Source organism: Microcaecilia unicolor, chromosome 2, assembly GCF_901765095.1.
Source record: "Microcaecilia unicolor chromosome 2, aMicUni1.1, whole genome shotgun sequence".
NCBI classification, from domain to species: Eukaryota; Metazoa; Chordata; class Amphibia; order Gymnophiona; family Siphonopidae; genus Microcaecilia; species Microcaecilia unicolor.
The window spans coordinates 460,881,824-460,899,570 of NC_044032.1; the positions used below are offsets into that span (position 1 = coordinate 460,881,824).

Below are 17,747 nucleotides of genomic sequence, written 5' to 3' on the forward strand. Positions count from 1 at the left end.
TATATATATGAAATAAAAATAAGAAAATGTTTCAGTAAAATAAACATAAAATGAAAGGGGTTTTTTGCCAATGAAAGATTGAGATCTAGTGTGAACAGTCTTGAATAAGCTTTAAGTGAAGCAAATAAGAGAGTTCCACGGACCGGTCCATTAGGGTCCTGTATGACCACTGACCTTTGAGGCTTTTCCCTTTCTGTTTTTGATATCCAGTAGTATTATCCACTTTGAAGTGTTAGTTGTTAAAGAAAGTGTGGATAGTGGGTCAGTTTGGTTAAAAGAGTTCTTAGGTGTACTCAGACATGCATGTATGTCAACAACAGGCTCATTTTCGAAAGAGGATGACGTCCATCTTTCGACATAAATCGAAAGATGGACGTCCATCTCCCAGAGACGTCCAAATCGGTATAATCGAAACCCGATTTTGGACGTCTCCAACTGCAGTCCATCGCAAGGACATCCAAATTTCAAAGGGGCATGTAGGAGGCATAGTGAAGGCGAGACTTGTGCGTGCCTGGCACTTGGATGTCTTTGACCCATAATCAGAAAAAACAAGGACGTCCCTGACGAACACTTAGACATTTTCACCCGGACGTGTTTTTTTAACAAATAAGGCACAAAAAGGTGCCCGAAATGACCAGATGACCACCGGACGGAATTGGGGATGACCTCCCGTTACTCCCCCAGTGATCACTAACCCCCTCCCACCCTCAAAAAACATCTTTAAAAATATTTTGTACCAGCCTCTATGCCAGCCTCAGATGTCATACTCAGGTCCATGACAGTGCATGCAGGTCCCAGGAGCAGTTTTAGTGGGTACTGCAGTGCACTTCAGACAGGTGGACCCAGGCCCATACTCCCTACCTGTTACATTTGTGGAGGAAACAGCAAGCTCTCCAAAACCCACCACAAACCCACTGTACCCATATATAGGTGCCCCCCTTCACCCGTAAGGGCTATGGTAGTGGTGTACAGTTGTGGGTAGTGGGGTTGGGGGGCTCAGCACACAAGGTAAGGGAGCTATGTACCTGGGAGCATTTTATGAAGTCCACTGCAGTGCCCCTTAGGGTGCCCGGCTGGTGTCCTGGCATGTCAGGGGGATCAGTGCACTACAAATGCTGGCTCCTCCCACATCCAAATGGCTTGCATTTGGACGTTTTTGACATGGATGTCTTTGGTTTTGAAAATCCCCGAAAGTCAGAAACGTCCAAATGCAAGGACATCCAAATCTAGGGACATCCAAATCTAAGGATTTGGACGTCTCTGACGGTATTTTTGAAACTAAAGATGGACATACAACTTGTTTCGAAAATATGGTTTTCCCCACCCCTGGATTTCGCCGTTTTGCAAAGACATCCAAATCACAACTTGGACATTTCTTTCGAAAATGCCCCTCTTCGTCTCCTAAGTGATGTTCTGTAACTCGCATACATCTGGGATAGAGTGCAGTTTGCGGACAGGCATATGTATGAGTGACATCTGGACAGAGCATGAACAGAGCTTACATCTAGGTGTGCAGTTTACAGAATACTATAACCCCCAAATTCTATATATGGCCCCTTAAGTTGTGTGTTCTAATTTGGCCGTGTGGCCAAATTGCATGCACAACTTAATTAACAACAACCATTTATCGGCACTAATTGTCTTTAATTAGAATTTACACGTACATCTTTCTAGGCATATTCTATAATACTGTGTATGTAAATTCTAATAATCACAGTAAAAAAGGGGGTGTGGCCAGGACAGGAAATGGGCAGGTTCTGGGCAGTTCAAAAAACTATGCGTACTATTATGGAATACACACGATCTGCGCCTAACTTAGGTGCAGGTATTGAGGCCTGGTTTTAGGTGGCCTAAATGGTTGCGTCTAAATTTTAGATGCAAGAATGGCACTTGAGCGTATTCTATAAATTATGCCTAACTTTAGGCGTAGTTTATAGAATCACACTAACCGCATAGTTTTATGGCATCGATTTTTAAAAGGCGCCATACATAGAATCTCTCTCTAAGTGCATAAGCACATAAATAACCCACCCTGTACAGGAAATAGGTGCCTACTTTCCTTTTATAGAATATACACCTATCAGGTGCCCTCTGGGTGCCTATATTTAGATCAGTGGTTCTCAATCTGTGTGTCAGGACACATTGGTGTGTTACAAATTGCTGGGAAGTGTGTTATCAAATATTTGACACCAAGCTTGTGCTTTCCTTAACAACCATGTGCGCAGCAGATTGGGGAGAGTTGATAACCTGGAAGTCAGGTACTTGAAATCTCCAGAACTAGTCCATACTTCTGCTACCAGCCCCAAATGGAATTGTTGCAGGCCTCCAATCCACCACTGTCTCGCCTCCTCATAATCACCACCGTTGCTTCTCATTTCCCTTGTATTATTATTAGCAGCAATGAACTGCTATATGAGGGGAGGAGGGGTTAAAAAATGTGTTCAGCTGCGCATTGTAGTATGCAGTGTGTCTCACAGGTTAACAATGCCTGTCAGGTGTGTCATAACCAGGGGCGTATCTGGAATCCGGCGGTAGGGGGGGCCAGAGCCAGAGAGGGGGGGCACATTTTTGCCTCCCCCCCCCCCGCCGCCGCCTCTCTCCACCCCCTCCCCGCCGTCAACCCTCCCCCGCTGCTTACTTTTGCTGGCGGGGTCCGACCCGCAATCTCCATATATCGGCTTCCTCCGTGGCCATGTGCTTCCAGGAAGTAACGCTGCAGCGCTGATTCGTTGAATCTAGTTCGGCGTCTGACGTGGGACGTCAGACGCCGAACTGGATTCAACGAATCAGCACTGCAGCGTTACTTCCTGGAAGCACATGGCCACGGAGGAAGCCGAAATATGGAGATTGCGGGTCGGACCCCGCCAGCAAAAGTAAGCAGCGGGGGAGGGTTGACGGCGGGGAGGGGGGCCAGGGTGAAATCTGCGGGGGCCCAGGCCCCTGTGGCCCCACGCAGATACGCCCCTGGTCATAACAGAAGAAAGGTTGAGAACCACTGATCTAGATACTCTGTTATAGGATTACACCCAGAATGCCTCTTTTTATGGCAGTTGAGAACATGTACTTTTAGTGGACTGAAAATCTACCTAGGCCAGTTCACCCACATAACCTCTCTGGTTCCTAACTAAACCCTTGTACATTTACCCCTACAGTGTTCTGTAAGAATTGTTTATGTAACTTTGTGAGTCTATGTGCTTTGAAAATGAGCCGCTTCATCTTCATTAAATACAAAAATACGATTTTTTTTTAGCAGTGCCATAAATAAAAAGTCATACAAGGATTTATAGTCCATCAATGCCGTGCAAGGTCCCATAGTTTACAGATAACATGTTTTGAGCCTCTATAACTGTTTCTTTGACCACAAAAACTGATTGAATATGGTAACACCGGATATTAAGAAATATTTTTTCTTTATATGAAAACACAACAAATCATTCTTTGGAGAAAATTATGTATGGCTTTGGAGCATAAATCCTGGAGAAATTAAATTTTAGTATCTGTAACAAAAATGATCAATAAAAGAAAAGAGGACAGTTCTGACTGCCAAACAGATGCATCTTGTGCAGAAAATGGCATTCTGTCGTAACACTCTTTTTTCCATTCCTCTTAGCTTATGTATTTATATTAATTATCACTGACTCAGGAATCATTATATCAGATATGATGTTAATATACTGTGTTTATATCTTAAAGCACACATTTTAAGAAATCTTATTTGGTGCAGGTAAATGGGTAGAATAAGAGCTCCTCATTTTGATTTCTGTTCTGCCTGTTGTAGCCTCCTGGTCAGATCATCAATCCTGATGTTCTTCATTTGGAGCAGTTGCTCAAGTCTACGCACTTTCAGCTGCAAAATCTGCAAAAGAATAACACTAAAATCTAAATTACGCTACTTAAAAAAGTGGTTGCGGATGAATGTCAATGTTCATCCAACACTGTTTCTGTCAATCCTGTACCAAAATATTTCTCACATGATTTGCACTATTGCCAATAGAATAAGTATGACTGTGACTCACAGGATCTCTAAGACACTGAGGGGGCCTAATATGATTTTTAGGAGGTCCTTTTACTAAAGGTTGTTAAGCCCTAATGTATGCTTAACAACTGGGAAAATGCTTACTGCAAAACACTAAGCATGCATTTTTTTTTAAATATATTTTTTGGGGGCAGCATGTCATGGGTGTTATTCAGCCAGTGCGTTCTGATTAATGCGTGCTAACTGGATAATACAGACTTAATGTGAGAGCAGGCGGGCAGCGGCCAGGGGAGTCCAATGACCTTCACTGCCTGGAGACTTAGATCACTGTCAGTACACCCCTGCATGGGAGCACTTAATGTCTCCAGCATTAACTTTGTGCAGATTCTGCACACTAATGACAACAGTGCATGGTCTGCAAAATAAAAAAAAAAAAAAAATGTTTTTAAAAGGTGCCACTCTGAACCTGGGCTTAGCAGGCTGGAAAGTCCCATGTTAAAATGCACTAGGCCCAGTTTCTAACACTCCTTAGTAAAAGGACCCCTCAGTGCACTGTAACAATATGGTGCTGCACTAAGTACTACATTAAGGAGTCCCTTTACGAAGCCACGCTAAAAATTGGTCAGCACTGGTGTAAGCCTATGGGTTTTCAGTGTGTTGCAGCTACTTTTAGCATAGTGATAAAATGGCCGCCTTCCATATTTCTTTGTAATGACCACATGCTATTTCCCATTAGCACATGGCCATCACCATGGGAGCCCTTACTGCCACCTATTTAGGAGGCGGTAAGGGCTCCCACACTAATCAGGTAGCACATGGTAATGTGCCTGTGCTACCCAATTAGCACAGGCACACCTACTCTCCAACCATGGGCACACGTCCCATGCTGGAAAACACAAAATATTTTCCAGCATGGCATCAGCATGTGCTGAGTAGGAAATAACCACAGGACACCTCAGCACATCCCATAGTAGTTCCCTTTTAGTGCACGGTAAGCCTGCATTAGGCCTACTGCACCTTAGTAAAAAAGGCCCCTAAGTCTTAATATGATAAATGCCATTTTGGGCAATAGGTAGGAAATGGAAACAGACTGCACCTTACAGATAACGCACTTCAAATGGTGCAGCTAAATGCATTCTCAGCTGTGCAGTTAGCATAATGCAGAGAAAAATTACTACTGTAACTATACAGCTGTCTTTTTAAAAAATGTTGGGAAAACTCCAGACAATGAATGCAATAATTCTGAAGTTACCACACATTAATTTTGGATATTACTATGGGTAGCTGAAAAACTTTAGCACAATTTAGTAAATAGGGGGCAGAATGAGGTGAAAGCCGAGTCCACAAAAACTTCTCAATGGATGTAAACAGAAACAAAACACTTTCTTGAAAGTAAAAACATCAGTACAAGTTCTACATGAAACAAGTGAGTAAAGGATGCAGAGCATGGCACATAAAATTCTTTCCAACCCCACTGCATGTGTTTTCTATTTGCATTGCATGTGTTATATCTGCAGAGGGTAGCTGGGGGTTGCAGTGGGTACTTTGGGGGGGGGGGGGTCAGGGCAGTTTGCAGGATGGTGGAGCACTTGTGGGATACTTTTTGGGTTGGACAATTTGTAGGCTTGTGATGTAATTGTGGAGCCATGGCAGTTGTGTGGGGGTAGTTTTTAGGGGGGCAGTTAGCAGGGTGGTGGGGCAGTTTTGGTGGGTAGTTTTCAGTGGCATGGCAGTTTATGAGAATGGCATAGTTTGTAGGGTGCTGGAGAAGTTTGCAGGGTGGTGGTGCAGTTGAAAGAGGGTATTTGAAGGGGGTAGAGCAGCTTACAGGGTGGTGGGGCAGTTGTAGTGATAGTTTTTGGGAGCAACAAAAGTTTGTGGGGAGTTAGGGCAGTTATGGGAGTTGTTTTTGAGGGTGTGGGCAATTTGCAGGGTGGCAGAGCAGTTGTAGGGTGTTAGGTTCTGGGGTAGGGCAATTTGTGGGATGGTGGGGCAATTGTGGCGGGCAATTTTGGGGTTTGGGAGAGTAGAAAATGGGGAAAGACAGTCTGAAAGGAAGAATTTTCTAACTGCTATTTTTTTTTTTTACTGTATGTAATTATCTGTGCTACAGATGCTGGAACTCATTATTATGATGTAGAAATGCAGTGGGCCATATTTCTCTGGAACCCCCAGTCTAAGCTGGCCCATTTATAAACTCCATGGGCCCAATTCAGTAAAGGACACTAAAACTCAGCTCCAAAGATTTGGGCGTTAAGCACCAATTCTATAATGGCAATATTGTGTGTAGTTGCCATTAGACAATACTAGCATTAAGTTAGCATTTTTCTGCCTAAACTCTAGGTACAAGTTCTTACACCATGTCTAGAACTGGTATAAATGTTCAGGCCCAAATATTGGCAGTTATGCATGGAACTAACAATATTCTCTAACTTAGCACCTCATTGCTCAGCCCACCCCGGACCTGCCCACGCCCTTCTAAATGTCTATGGCCCCCTTGGAGTTGCACGCCATAGAAATTAGGTGCTAGGTTTATAGAATAGGAGCGTAAGTCATTTATGCGCATAACCACAAATTAGTGCCAATTAGTGCTTGTTGATGCTAATTAAGGGTACTTAATGCCAATTTTGTGCCAATTAGCTAATTTAGTTATATGCATACATGACTCTTGTGAGCCTAATTTTTTGCACCCTTTAAATAATTTGGATCCAGCTCTAGATTTAACTAGTGCTACCTGAGAGCCTTTTATGTTTTTTTCCCCACATGTCTATCCCATTTCATTAATTTTTCTATGCTATAGAACCTGGTGCTCCTTCTCCCATAGAACTCCACTGGGCCATTTTTTTTGGGGGGGGGGGGGGGGGTGCATCTCTGGTCCATTTTTGTACTCTTGTTTTGTCTTTTTACTGGGTGTTCCCTCATGCCAAGTTTCATCCCATTCTACTATATTTTCAGAGTTATTTGACTCCTGGACAGACAGATAGACATCCTCAATCCCTTTTGTGTAATTCTTTTCAACTTGTTTGGTTGAAAAGAATTAGAATGAGATGGATAAATGATTATTTCCAGACCAGAGGAGGAGCTTTAGAGAGCTAGAATGAAAGCAGGATAAACTACAAATGAAATTTACCAATAAAGATAAATTTTAACAAATATAAGCTAGTTTTAGATTTCATTCCAAAAAAATCTGAAATGCTCTGGGGGTAATTTTATACAGTGGGCACAAATGTTTATGCACCGACAGCTTGCCTAAATGATTAGCATATATATGCATACATGCACACATATGCATGTAAATGCATAGAGTATACCTATGCACCATTCCCCGGATTCTATCTAGATTTTCAGAAATCTTTTGATAAAGTTCCTGATGGGAGACTCCTGAGAAAATTAAAAAGTCATGGGATAGAATTAATGTCCTTCTGTGGATTAGGAATGAGTTATTGAACAGAAAACAGAGGTTAAACGGGCATTTTTCTCAATGAAGGAGGGTGAATAGTGGAGTGCCACAGGGATCTGTACTGGGACCACTGCTATTTAACATATTTATAAATGATATGGAAATCGGAATGACGAGTGATGAGATTAACCCCCTTGTTTACAAAGCTGCACTAGCTGTCGCGTCTCTCGCGCTTGCCGCGCTCTCGAGGACCTTGGCATACCTTCAGGCTTCTTCCCCGGGAGCGCGGGGTTTGTGAGTCCATAGGCCACTACCGTGGAGCGGCAGTGGCAGGCAAAATCACCCTCCAGGTAGAGATGAAACAAGACTGGCCCGGAACCCCGGACTGGAGTTCTACACCGGAACACTCGGAACTGGAACGCACCGGACGGGTGCGCACTGGAGTGGGGCCCGCTGGACTGGACACACTGGAGTGGCCCCACTGGACTGGAACATACAGGAGTGAAACCCGCTGGACTGGAACACACTGGAGCGGAACCCGCGGAACTGGAACACCCTGGACCTAGGCTTCACCTACACTTGACTGCCTTTCCCCGAGGGTTGAGCCCTCAGGTTCTGGCAGCCGGTAGGACTTACAGGAACAGCAGGAATGAAGATCCAGGAGTGCCCCCTGGCACCTAGGCGAAGGCAAGGCAGACGAGCAGGGACTGTCCGGGTTCTGGCAGTCGGCAGGATTCAACACAATGACTAGTAAACTGTACCCAGGCTAATAGGAACGCTATACCCAGGCAAACCAGTCATACACAGGAACATACAGAGAGCAAACTCAGGAGACTTGGAAGGCTATACACCAGCTAACAACTAAGCTGTGCCCAAGCTAACAAGTCATGCACTGGAAACAAACGCAGAACACTAGCAAAGCTTTACACAGGCTACAAGCCAGACGGTGCCTAAGCTGGCTAGTCTGTCACTAGGAACCAACACAGAGAACTAGCAGAGCTATGCACAGGCTACAAGCCAGACGGTGCCTAAGCTGGCTAGTCTGCACTAGGAACAAACACAGAGAACTAGCAGAGCTATGCACAGGCTACAAGCCAGACGGTGCCTAAGCTGGCTAGTCTACACTAGGAACAATCACAGTCTTGGGATAGTGGCTAGCAAGGGCGGCTAGTCTAACACTAGGAACAAACACAGAGAACTAGCAGAGCTATGCACAGGCTACAAGCCAGACGGTGCCTAAGCTGGCTAGTCTACACTAGGAACAATCACAGTCTTGGGATAGTGGCTAGCAAGGGCGGCTAGTCTAACACTAGGAACAAACACAGTCTTGGGATAGTGGCTAGCAAGGGCGGCTAGTCTAACACTAGGAACAAACACAGTCTTGGGATAGTGGCTAGCAAGGGCGGCTAGTCTAACACTAGGAACAAACACAGTCTTGGGATAGTGGCTAGCAAGGGCGGCTAGTCTAACACTAGGAACAAACACAGTCTTGGGATAGTGGCTAGCAAGGGCGGCTAGTCTAACACTAGGAACAAACGCAGAGAACTAGCAGAACTATGCACAGGCTACAAGCCAGACGGTGCCTAAGCTAACTAGTCATGCACTGGAAACAAACACAGAGAACTAGCAGAGCTATGCACAGGCTACAAGCCACACGGTGCCTAAGCTAGCTAGTCATGCACTGGAAACAAACACAGAGAACTAGCAGAGCTATGCACAGGCTACAAGCCACACGGTGCCTAAGCTAGCTAGTCTAAACAAACATAGAACACTAGCAAAGCTATACACAGGCTACAAGCCAGACAGTGCCTAAGCTAGCTAGTCTAACAAACATAGAAACTCACACAGAGCAAACACTGAAACTGTGTACAGAGCACTCTATACACCAGGACCTTTAGATGAGATGCAAAGGCCAGGACTGTAGTCTTCAAGTGATTAATAAAGCCCTTCAACACCAGAGCTACAGCTGCAGCAATCACCTTGCAACCAAACAGAGGCTTGACACACAGAGCAGTCAGCCCATAGGAAGGAACAGCGGGGGCCATCTTGGATACTGGCAAAGAGGAGGAGGCGGCAGCCATCTTGGAAGAGGCAAAGCCCACACAGGTGAGGTTCAGTAGGGCAATCAGCACACAGAGCCAGAGAGAACCTAAGAGACACAGACACAGAGACAAGCAGAAGCCAGCACAGACACTGACTCCCAGAAACAGGGTAAGTCTGAGGGTTGTCACGGCCACAGACGGGACACTAGCAGCTTTCGGTGCGGTAATGCCGACTCAGCCCATTCACTTTGAATGGGCTGTGTCATCAGAAAACAGGGGGTTAAATTTGAAGATAACACAAAACTATTCAAAGTTGTCAAAACCCATGCAGATTGTGAAAAATTGCAGGAAGACCTTAGGAAACTGGAAGATTGGATATCCAAATGGCAGAAGAAATTTAATATGGACAAATGCAAAGTGATGCACATTGGAAAGACTAATTTGAATCATAGTTACCTGATGCTGGGGTCTACCTTAGCAGTCAGCACCCAAGAAAAAGATCTAGGTGTCACTGTAGACAATACACTGAAATCTTCTGCCCAGTGTGCAGCAGTGGCCAAAAAAGCAAGGAATTATTAGGAAAGGGATGCTAAATAAGCCCAAGAATAGGAGGAAATACTTTTTTCACTTAGGAACTAAACCTATTAGCAGGCTTTCATTAAGAATCACAGGCCATGACTATCCATTCTATCCCACTTCACAGGTATAGAACCAAAAGGTTACTAGTCCTTTTAACATTAACCATCAACCGTTCACGTTGGGGATGATTGTGATTAGGGAAAGCACTATTGGGGGGGAGGACCTTGATTTGGATGCTCACAAGAGGGGGTCTGTTTGGGTGGGGGTACTCTGGCCATAACTATTTTATAAGGTTGCCGGATCATTTAAAATGTGTACTTGGAGCACTGGGCTGCAGCTTGGCAACCTGATTCTCCCAGGTTGATGGAATATTACTGCATGTGAGGTGGCTCATAAGCAGTGCTCTTTTTACAAGGGAGTCAGCAACCTGTGGGATTAAGAGACTGCAGGTTGGTGACTTCCATAGTACATCAAGATGCAGTACAACCCTGACTTTTACCGTACCTTGATAATGTCCCCCCTAAGGATTAGATTCTATATATGTCACCTGAAAAATTGGTGGCAAAAATATGTCCGCCTAGGCATATTCTGTAAAACTTGATGTAAATATCTACGCCTAAGTTAGGCATAGAGCCAGGTGCATCCTATATCCCTATGTGTAGATTTTAAGAACACCCAAGGCCCACCCATTCCACACCCCCTTTTTGGCAGCACACATTTGAATTTACGCTCACCACAGTACAGAATACGCTTAACAAGTTGTGCACGTAAATTCTAATGAATGCCAATTAGCATCAATAATTGCTTGTTAAGTGGCAATTATCGGCACTGATTGGCTTGTTAAGTATTTAAATTGTGTGCACAAATCCAGAATATGACTGGAACTGCATGTGCAATTTCAGTTGTGCTATATAGAATCCAGGGGTAAGTGTCTTATGCAGGTTCTAGCTGAATATTGGTGGCACCTGCATATGTCAGCTTCCAGCACATACCTAGTCATGCCTGGATATTCAATGCCAGGGCCTCCACATGGCCTAGAATTGAATATCTTGGTCTAATTTAGCCAGCACTGATAAACACCGACTGCCACTTGATGAATATTGACTGGAAAATACATTTTTTTTAAAGAAGACAGATGAAGATGAACAATGTCAGAAAACACTCAAAGGTAATAATCTCTTATTCAAACAAGAGAGCTGCATGCAAGAAGCACCAAGCATGCTGAAACTCTACACTAAGCCCTGAGTTTTGGGAGAACTATTACATCTCTGCCTGACTCAACTGTGCTTGTTGATGGAAAACATTCAGTAAATGAAAACACAAAACCCAATAAAACAAAACAAAAGATCTGATGACAGTAATTCCCAAACCTGATCCTGGAGGCATCCCAGCTAGTCAGGTTTTCAGGATATCCATAATGAATATTCAAGACAGAGATCAGCATGTGGGTGGAGGCAGTGCATGCTAATATCTCTCACAATAACTCATTGAGGATATCCTGAACACCTGACTGGCTGGGATGCCTCCAGGATCAAGTTTGGGAATCACTGCCTTATGGCAAATTGTGAATTTCTCTTTTCTTTATTTCCTTTTCTCTTATTAGTCTTGATTTGTGATATACAGGGTGAGGCGAAAAAAAGTAACCCCCTAAAGTTTTTTGCTGTTTTCTCAGCAATCACTTTGAATTTCAATGAGAAATTTTACATACTTATTTAGTCATCATACTTACGGATTACATTTAAAAGCTATGTTGATGTTACATTTTAACATTACTACCTAGCAATTCTTACACGTTAAAAATGTTCGAGCTAAAACACAGTAAAATAACGTCATTCAAACGATACAATTAACAATATGTCAGAATTTTGCAGTCACTGTGAATGCTCAAATTTTCCACTCTCAGCTTTAACATATGCCTTCAGTCCCTTTGGGAAGTTCTTAACAGCCTTGTCAATCGGTCCCTGTGGCAGGCTGTCCCAGATCATCTGCAGCGCTTCCTTGAGTTCAGCAATTGCTTGCGGCTTTGGGTGGAGCTTGTGATAGGCTTCTAACATTGCTACCCAGACAAAAGTCTAGGCCTTGTTTACTAAGCCGCGCTAAGGGCGTGCTAGCATTTTTAGGAACATATGGGTGACTAGTGTTTAGCATGTGCTAATTTTAGCGCATGCTAAAAACGCTAGTGCGGCTCAGTAAACAAGGTCCTTAGACTTTTGGACACATCCACCCTTCCCTTCCCTCCCCTGATTTCCCTGTTCCTTTCGTTTCTTCCCCATTCTCTCCTTTATTTCTTATGTAGGTTACATGATGTATTAGTGGGCTAAAAGCCCCTAATGCAGTCCATTGGTTTTCTTATATTCTGTTTTTGTGCTGACTTATACTGTGCCAAAACTGAAAACTCTTATCTCTTCTACCTGGTTGATAATAAAAGGAGCTCATTGTAAACACTATCCACCCTAAAAGGTTGTTTTGTGGCAATACATGAGTAATTGTGATAGTGAATAAATAAGTGTATGTTTGTGTCCCTAGTCATGCATCCAAAGTTTATATAATCCTTTCAAGAAAGCCAGTTAATCGTTTAACTTATTAGTGGAACATAACCATAGAGGCATGGTATGGTCATGTTTTCAATATGATAATACTAGAGCCCAGCTAAGGAGCAGGTTATTTTGAGTTAGTCTTCACTGGACCAAACTTGCTTTCCTTGTGCCTTCACCATCCAGCTGGCACATTTCTGACACTGGACAGAACTTCTGCAAGAAGGAAGCCTTTCCCTTATTATTTAATACCTCTCTATGAAATAGTAGTAATAAAAAGGCAAGTGTATTTTTATAACATACCACTGCAATCCACAAAACAAAAGGAGCAAGCTCCCACATGCCATCTTTTTCTTTTGATGTAGGCACAGGAAAAAAAAAGATTTGAAATCCTCCTAGGTTTCAACCTAATTCATGTTTAATGTGGGATATAAATGCCATATGTAAATAAACAAACAAACAGATAGAAACTCTGAATATTGAGCACCTGATTCTTATAACATGATGTCTGTTTTAGTGGCCCTTTACCAGGAGAAAAAAAAAATCTCTACACGAATATAACAGTGCTAGGTTGTCCCTATAACCAGCCCCTCCAAATAACACACTGATTATGTTTTACAATAAATTACTACTATACCTATGAAAAGTTATTCTGTTATTATACTTCCTCTGTGTACATCCATATGCTGCACAAGCCAGCATGTTTGAAAATATAAGTGAGATTAAATAAAAATGCTGCCTACAATAAAGAACGACAACGTCGATGCAGCAGCTCATAGGTCTGCTTGCTTTGTTTTGAGTGTAAGCAAAATCACAGCTGCGCAGGAAAGGGGAAACACAGACTAACCTAATTGGCTTCAATTTTTTGATGTCATCTTGTCTCTTGTTTTTATCTAATCTCCTTGGCTGGTACCCCCCCCCCTTTTTTTTTTTTCAAATAATGGTAGTTTTACAGTGCAAACATTTTTGAATGCACAAAAATTGCTGGATAGTCATGTTTAAAAGTCTATAACTTTGCTATGATTTTTAATAATGCATTCTCCGGGGCTTGCCTGGATTCCTGAGGACTGTAAACCGCATGGAAATCTAATGGGACCTTTTGGGTAGCAGCATATTTTTATTATTATTATTGTTATTATTGTTATTATTATTATTAATAAAGATAATTTCATTCCACTCAGCACATAAATATAGATAATAACAACACATAAAGCTGTGAAATTTCACTTTGAAATTCCAAGCGGCTGCTGAGAAAACAGCAAATAACTCTAGGGGATTATTTTTATTATTTTGCCTGACCCTGTACAAAGTTAAAGAACACAAACCCCTGTTTACTAATTGCTTGTGATTACTTAAGCAGTTGTCATGTGGTTCTACTGTCACTGTGTTTGTATGCAGTTAATTTTACATAAGTTATGAAAAGAAAGGAGTTCTATTTACCTGAACAGCCTCCTGTGTCTCTTGCAGAGCATGCTCTTTCTCTGCTAGCTGAATACGAAAACTTGTGTCACCATGGATGGTCTGTGTGTATCCCTGATGTTGACCTTTGCTTATATTGAAAAAAAGAAGCATAAAATATTTGTAGACAAGTTATCCAGTGCTTATAATTAGGGTTGCATTTAGATTAAAAATTTTAATCACATGATTTATCATACAATTAAAGGTAAGGGTGTGGCCAGCAGTCCATGGGGGGGCACAAGGGTATACAGGGGGGCCCGGGGTAGATGGTGTACCACTCATTTCCTCTCCCTCCACCCACCCCCACATTAGACATCGTACCTTTATTGGCAGGTATTCCGAAGCCCTGCCAGTTGAAAAACTCTGCTGCCAAAGCCATCCCCTTCCTCCTCGTACTGTCTCAGGAGGAAGGAAGTCAGCAGCTACACCACTGAATAAAGACCCAATATCTCCCGCCCCCAGGTTCAAATCTCCCTCCATCCCATTACTGCTTCATTGCTAAAATATCCCCTTCCTGTCAGTGTATAAGCTCTGATTCGCTCATGCGCTAATAGTAAGGGAGACATTTAAAAAATAACTGCTATGTGAGGGGGCCACCTCCATAAACCCAAAATTCTCCCAATCCTCCATTACCCCCCGAGTTAAACTCCTCAAGATGACCCCTGATCCTCAGACCTCCCAATCCTCCCCAACCCCTCAAACAAATAGCCCTGGTATCTAGTTGCACCCCTAGCCCCTCACAAGCCCTCCCCCAGGGTACCCCCCTCCAGTGTATCTTCCAGAAGAAGCAGGAGTGATGCTCACTCATTCCTACCTCTGCACCTCCATTTTAGAAAATGGTGGTACCTTTCCCCATACAGTGCATCCTGGGACACACCGCATAGAGTCAGTGTGCCAAACAAGGGGATAAGTCTGCACCCAGACTACCAAATAAGGGAAATCTTCCTTTCTTTGGCAGACTGATCCCGCATGGTTTATTCCAGGACGTACCATGTGGAGTCAGAAGCTGCCATTTTTGAAGATGGCGATGCAGGGAAAGGAGTGAGTGGGCATAGCTCCTGTCTCTTTTTCATGGTACATTGGGTGGGGGTGGGGGGGGGGGGGAGGTCTGAGGAGCCTGTAGGGAGGGGTAATGGGCGATTGGGGATGCCATTAGACACCAGGGCTAATTGTTTTGGAGGGGGGTGTTAGATGATCAGGGGGTCATCTCTGGCAAGGGCATGTAGTATTTGGGATATTGGGGCCTGGGTGGGGATTGTGAAGTTTAGGGGTGCCAGTAGACACCAGGGATAATTTTTTTCTATTTTATGGGGGGGGGGGGGGAGTCAGGAGGGATCAGAGAGTTATTTTGGGGTGGGATTGGGTCTTGGGTTCTCGGGGGAGGGGGTAGTGCTGTTAGCTTTTCTGCCCCTTTGCAACTGCTGCTGAAGGGTAAGCTAACTGTCATATGCTTCCCCAGACCAGGCATTCAGGTTCCCATGCTGTGCTCGCCTTAAAGTCTTCTGCAGCAGTTCTGTACTCAGGGCAGAATAGCGAATAGGCTGCTTGCCATTCATTTTAATATGCTGTGCACAAGTTAACTTCTGTTCAATACCTTTCTGCATCACGTGCCTAGTAACATGTTCATAGACTTCTCGTTAACTGCTTGCTTCTGCCCATGGTAGCTTTCTGCACTGGCTCCAGTGAAAAAAGCAGAAGAGGAAGGAGAGTCTTCCCTGTGAAGAAAGCCTGGAGGACAGAATCCATCCTTCAAGAGCTGAACCCTGGCAACGTATCAGTAATACTCAGATGTGTGCAACAGAGATAGAGAGAAGCAAATTTCCTGTTTGTGCAGCAGCAGCATTCATGCTGGGAGCTTAGACATCAGAAGGCAAATAAAGAGAAGAGATTTTGCCTGGTGATTACTAACAGGCAGCTGTGATTTGAAAAAGAGACTCGGTAATTGCATTTGCCAAAGTTCTGAGATACCCGTTTTATGTACTGAATCCTGAACTGCCACCTTGCTATACCTAAACTGACAAAAAAGTGCACTCGCCATTGAAAAACAGTCTACAGAGCAACTTTTGAGACTCCTTGTCTGGGTGAATATTATTTAAAAGGTACCCCCTCAAACACAAAAAGTGGCTATTCTATAAGCTGTATGTTACAGAAGTCTAACACTTATGCACGTCATTGGCACCAATAATTGAAAGTTACTCACATTTAAGAGCTAGGTGCTATTCTGTAACCGGCACATGTAAGTCGCTTAGCATGCAACTGCTGGGGGCAGGGTGCATATATGTGGATGTCACTAAGTGATGCACACACCTTCCAGAATACTATCAGTTGTGCATGTTGTATGACACACACAGGTGCACAAACTTACCCCTCTTATTGATGTGACATAAACTAGTGTGCCGAACGTTTGGCGTGCCACAGCTGCTTTGAGTTAGTATTCTAGAAAGGCTTAGGCATGTCTAGAAACGGTTATAGAAGTGGCGCTAAAGTGCACCCCATTGTGGCTCCTACGATTTAGTCAACCAGAGAGGCAGTGATCTGCAGCCAAGTAGCTCAACAGCAACAAGCAGATCAGCTTGTGAGAAGAAGTGCCCTGAAGAGGACAGGTACAAATCAAGGTATATACAAAAAGTAGCACATATGAGTTTATCTTGTTGGGCAGACTGGATGGACCGTGCAGGTCTTTTTCTGCCGTCATCTACTATGTTACTATATAAGTGCGGAGCTGCCTTAGAGCATAGTTTGCTGTTACTTGCCATTCAAGAGCTGATTGTAAAAGTCTTGGATGCGCAGATTCTAACACGGGGGAAGTCCTTTTAAATCCCTTGTTAGTGTGTTTAAAGCCCCTGATGCAGCCGTTTGACAAAACGTGGCCACGTCGGGTAGTTGTACGATGAAAAGAATTTTACAAATTGACCTACGTCTTGGTGCCAATATATAGAATTGCCCCAAAAGTAACATAAGATAACTGGTTTCTTACCTGCCATTGACTCAGTCCACATAGAACAAGCAACAGCCCAGCACTTGTCTGCTACTGAACTGCACTGGGACTGTGGTGATGCGCTCAGGCACCCCAATACCTTGCTGTTCCATATTATTTGCCCCATGCCTAACCAAATTCATATTTTCCAATGAATATTCATTTATGGGAAACTCTTGATTTCTGCATTATATGGGTAATTTGATGTGTGAAGGCTGAGAAGAAGCCTATTTGTAGCCTAATTTAAGTAATTTAAGCTAATCAGAAGTAAACTTCCATCACAGACTGAAAAGGAACAGAAGGGCACACTTCCCTGTAATTTATCCAGTTGCAAACTATGCCAAAATATTTCACAGGACCCCAAAGTCATCCACAAAGGAAAGATATTCAACATAAAGGGATCTTTCACTTGCTCATCTTCCAATGTGGTATATATCATTCAGTGTAAAAAATGTAACGAAGGATGCTATATTGGAGAAACAGGCCAGATGCTTAAGACAAGATTCAATTTACATAGACATCACATGAGCAATACTGGTGCCAGTAGGGTTACCACGCCTGTTGGTCAACATTTTACAGCACCAGGACACTGTACCAGTGACTTCACAGTGAGAATCCTGAAAGGTAACTTTAAAACCATACAAGCATAGGCGGTCGGTGGCCCAACTGTTTGGGGAGGCTAAAGGGGGCGGGGTTAGGGGTGGGGCCAGGGGTGGAGCTTAAATCCATAATTGTCTGATCACACACAGAAAAAAAAAAATAATGTCACAATTAATACCTT

General features: G+C 43.5%; 1 protein-coding gene across 1 annotated transcript in view; it reads right to left on the minus strand.

The window, feature by feature from the left end:
• Positions 1-3,442: 3,442 nt before the first annotated feature.
• The window catches only part of SPEF1 (sperm flagellar 1), an 85,842-nt gene continuing 71,537 nt past the window's right edge, over positions 3,443-17,747 (minus strand). Inside the window, exons 6-7 of the mRNA XM_030192552.1 lie at positions 13,972-14,080; positions 3,443-3,856 (exon numbers count right to left, since the gene is read on the minus strand). Coding sequence (XP_030048412.1) covers positions 3,749-3,856; positions 13,972-14,080 — 217 coding nt within the window. The 3' untranslated portion in view covers positions 3,443-3,748. The remainder of the gene's footprint in view (positions 3,857-13,971; positions 14,081-17,747) is intronic.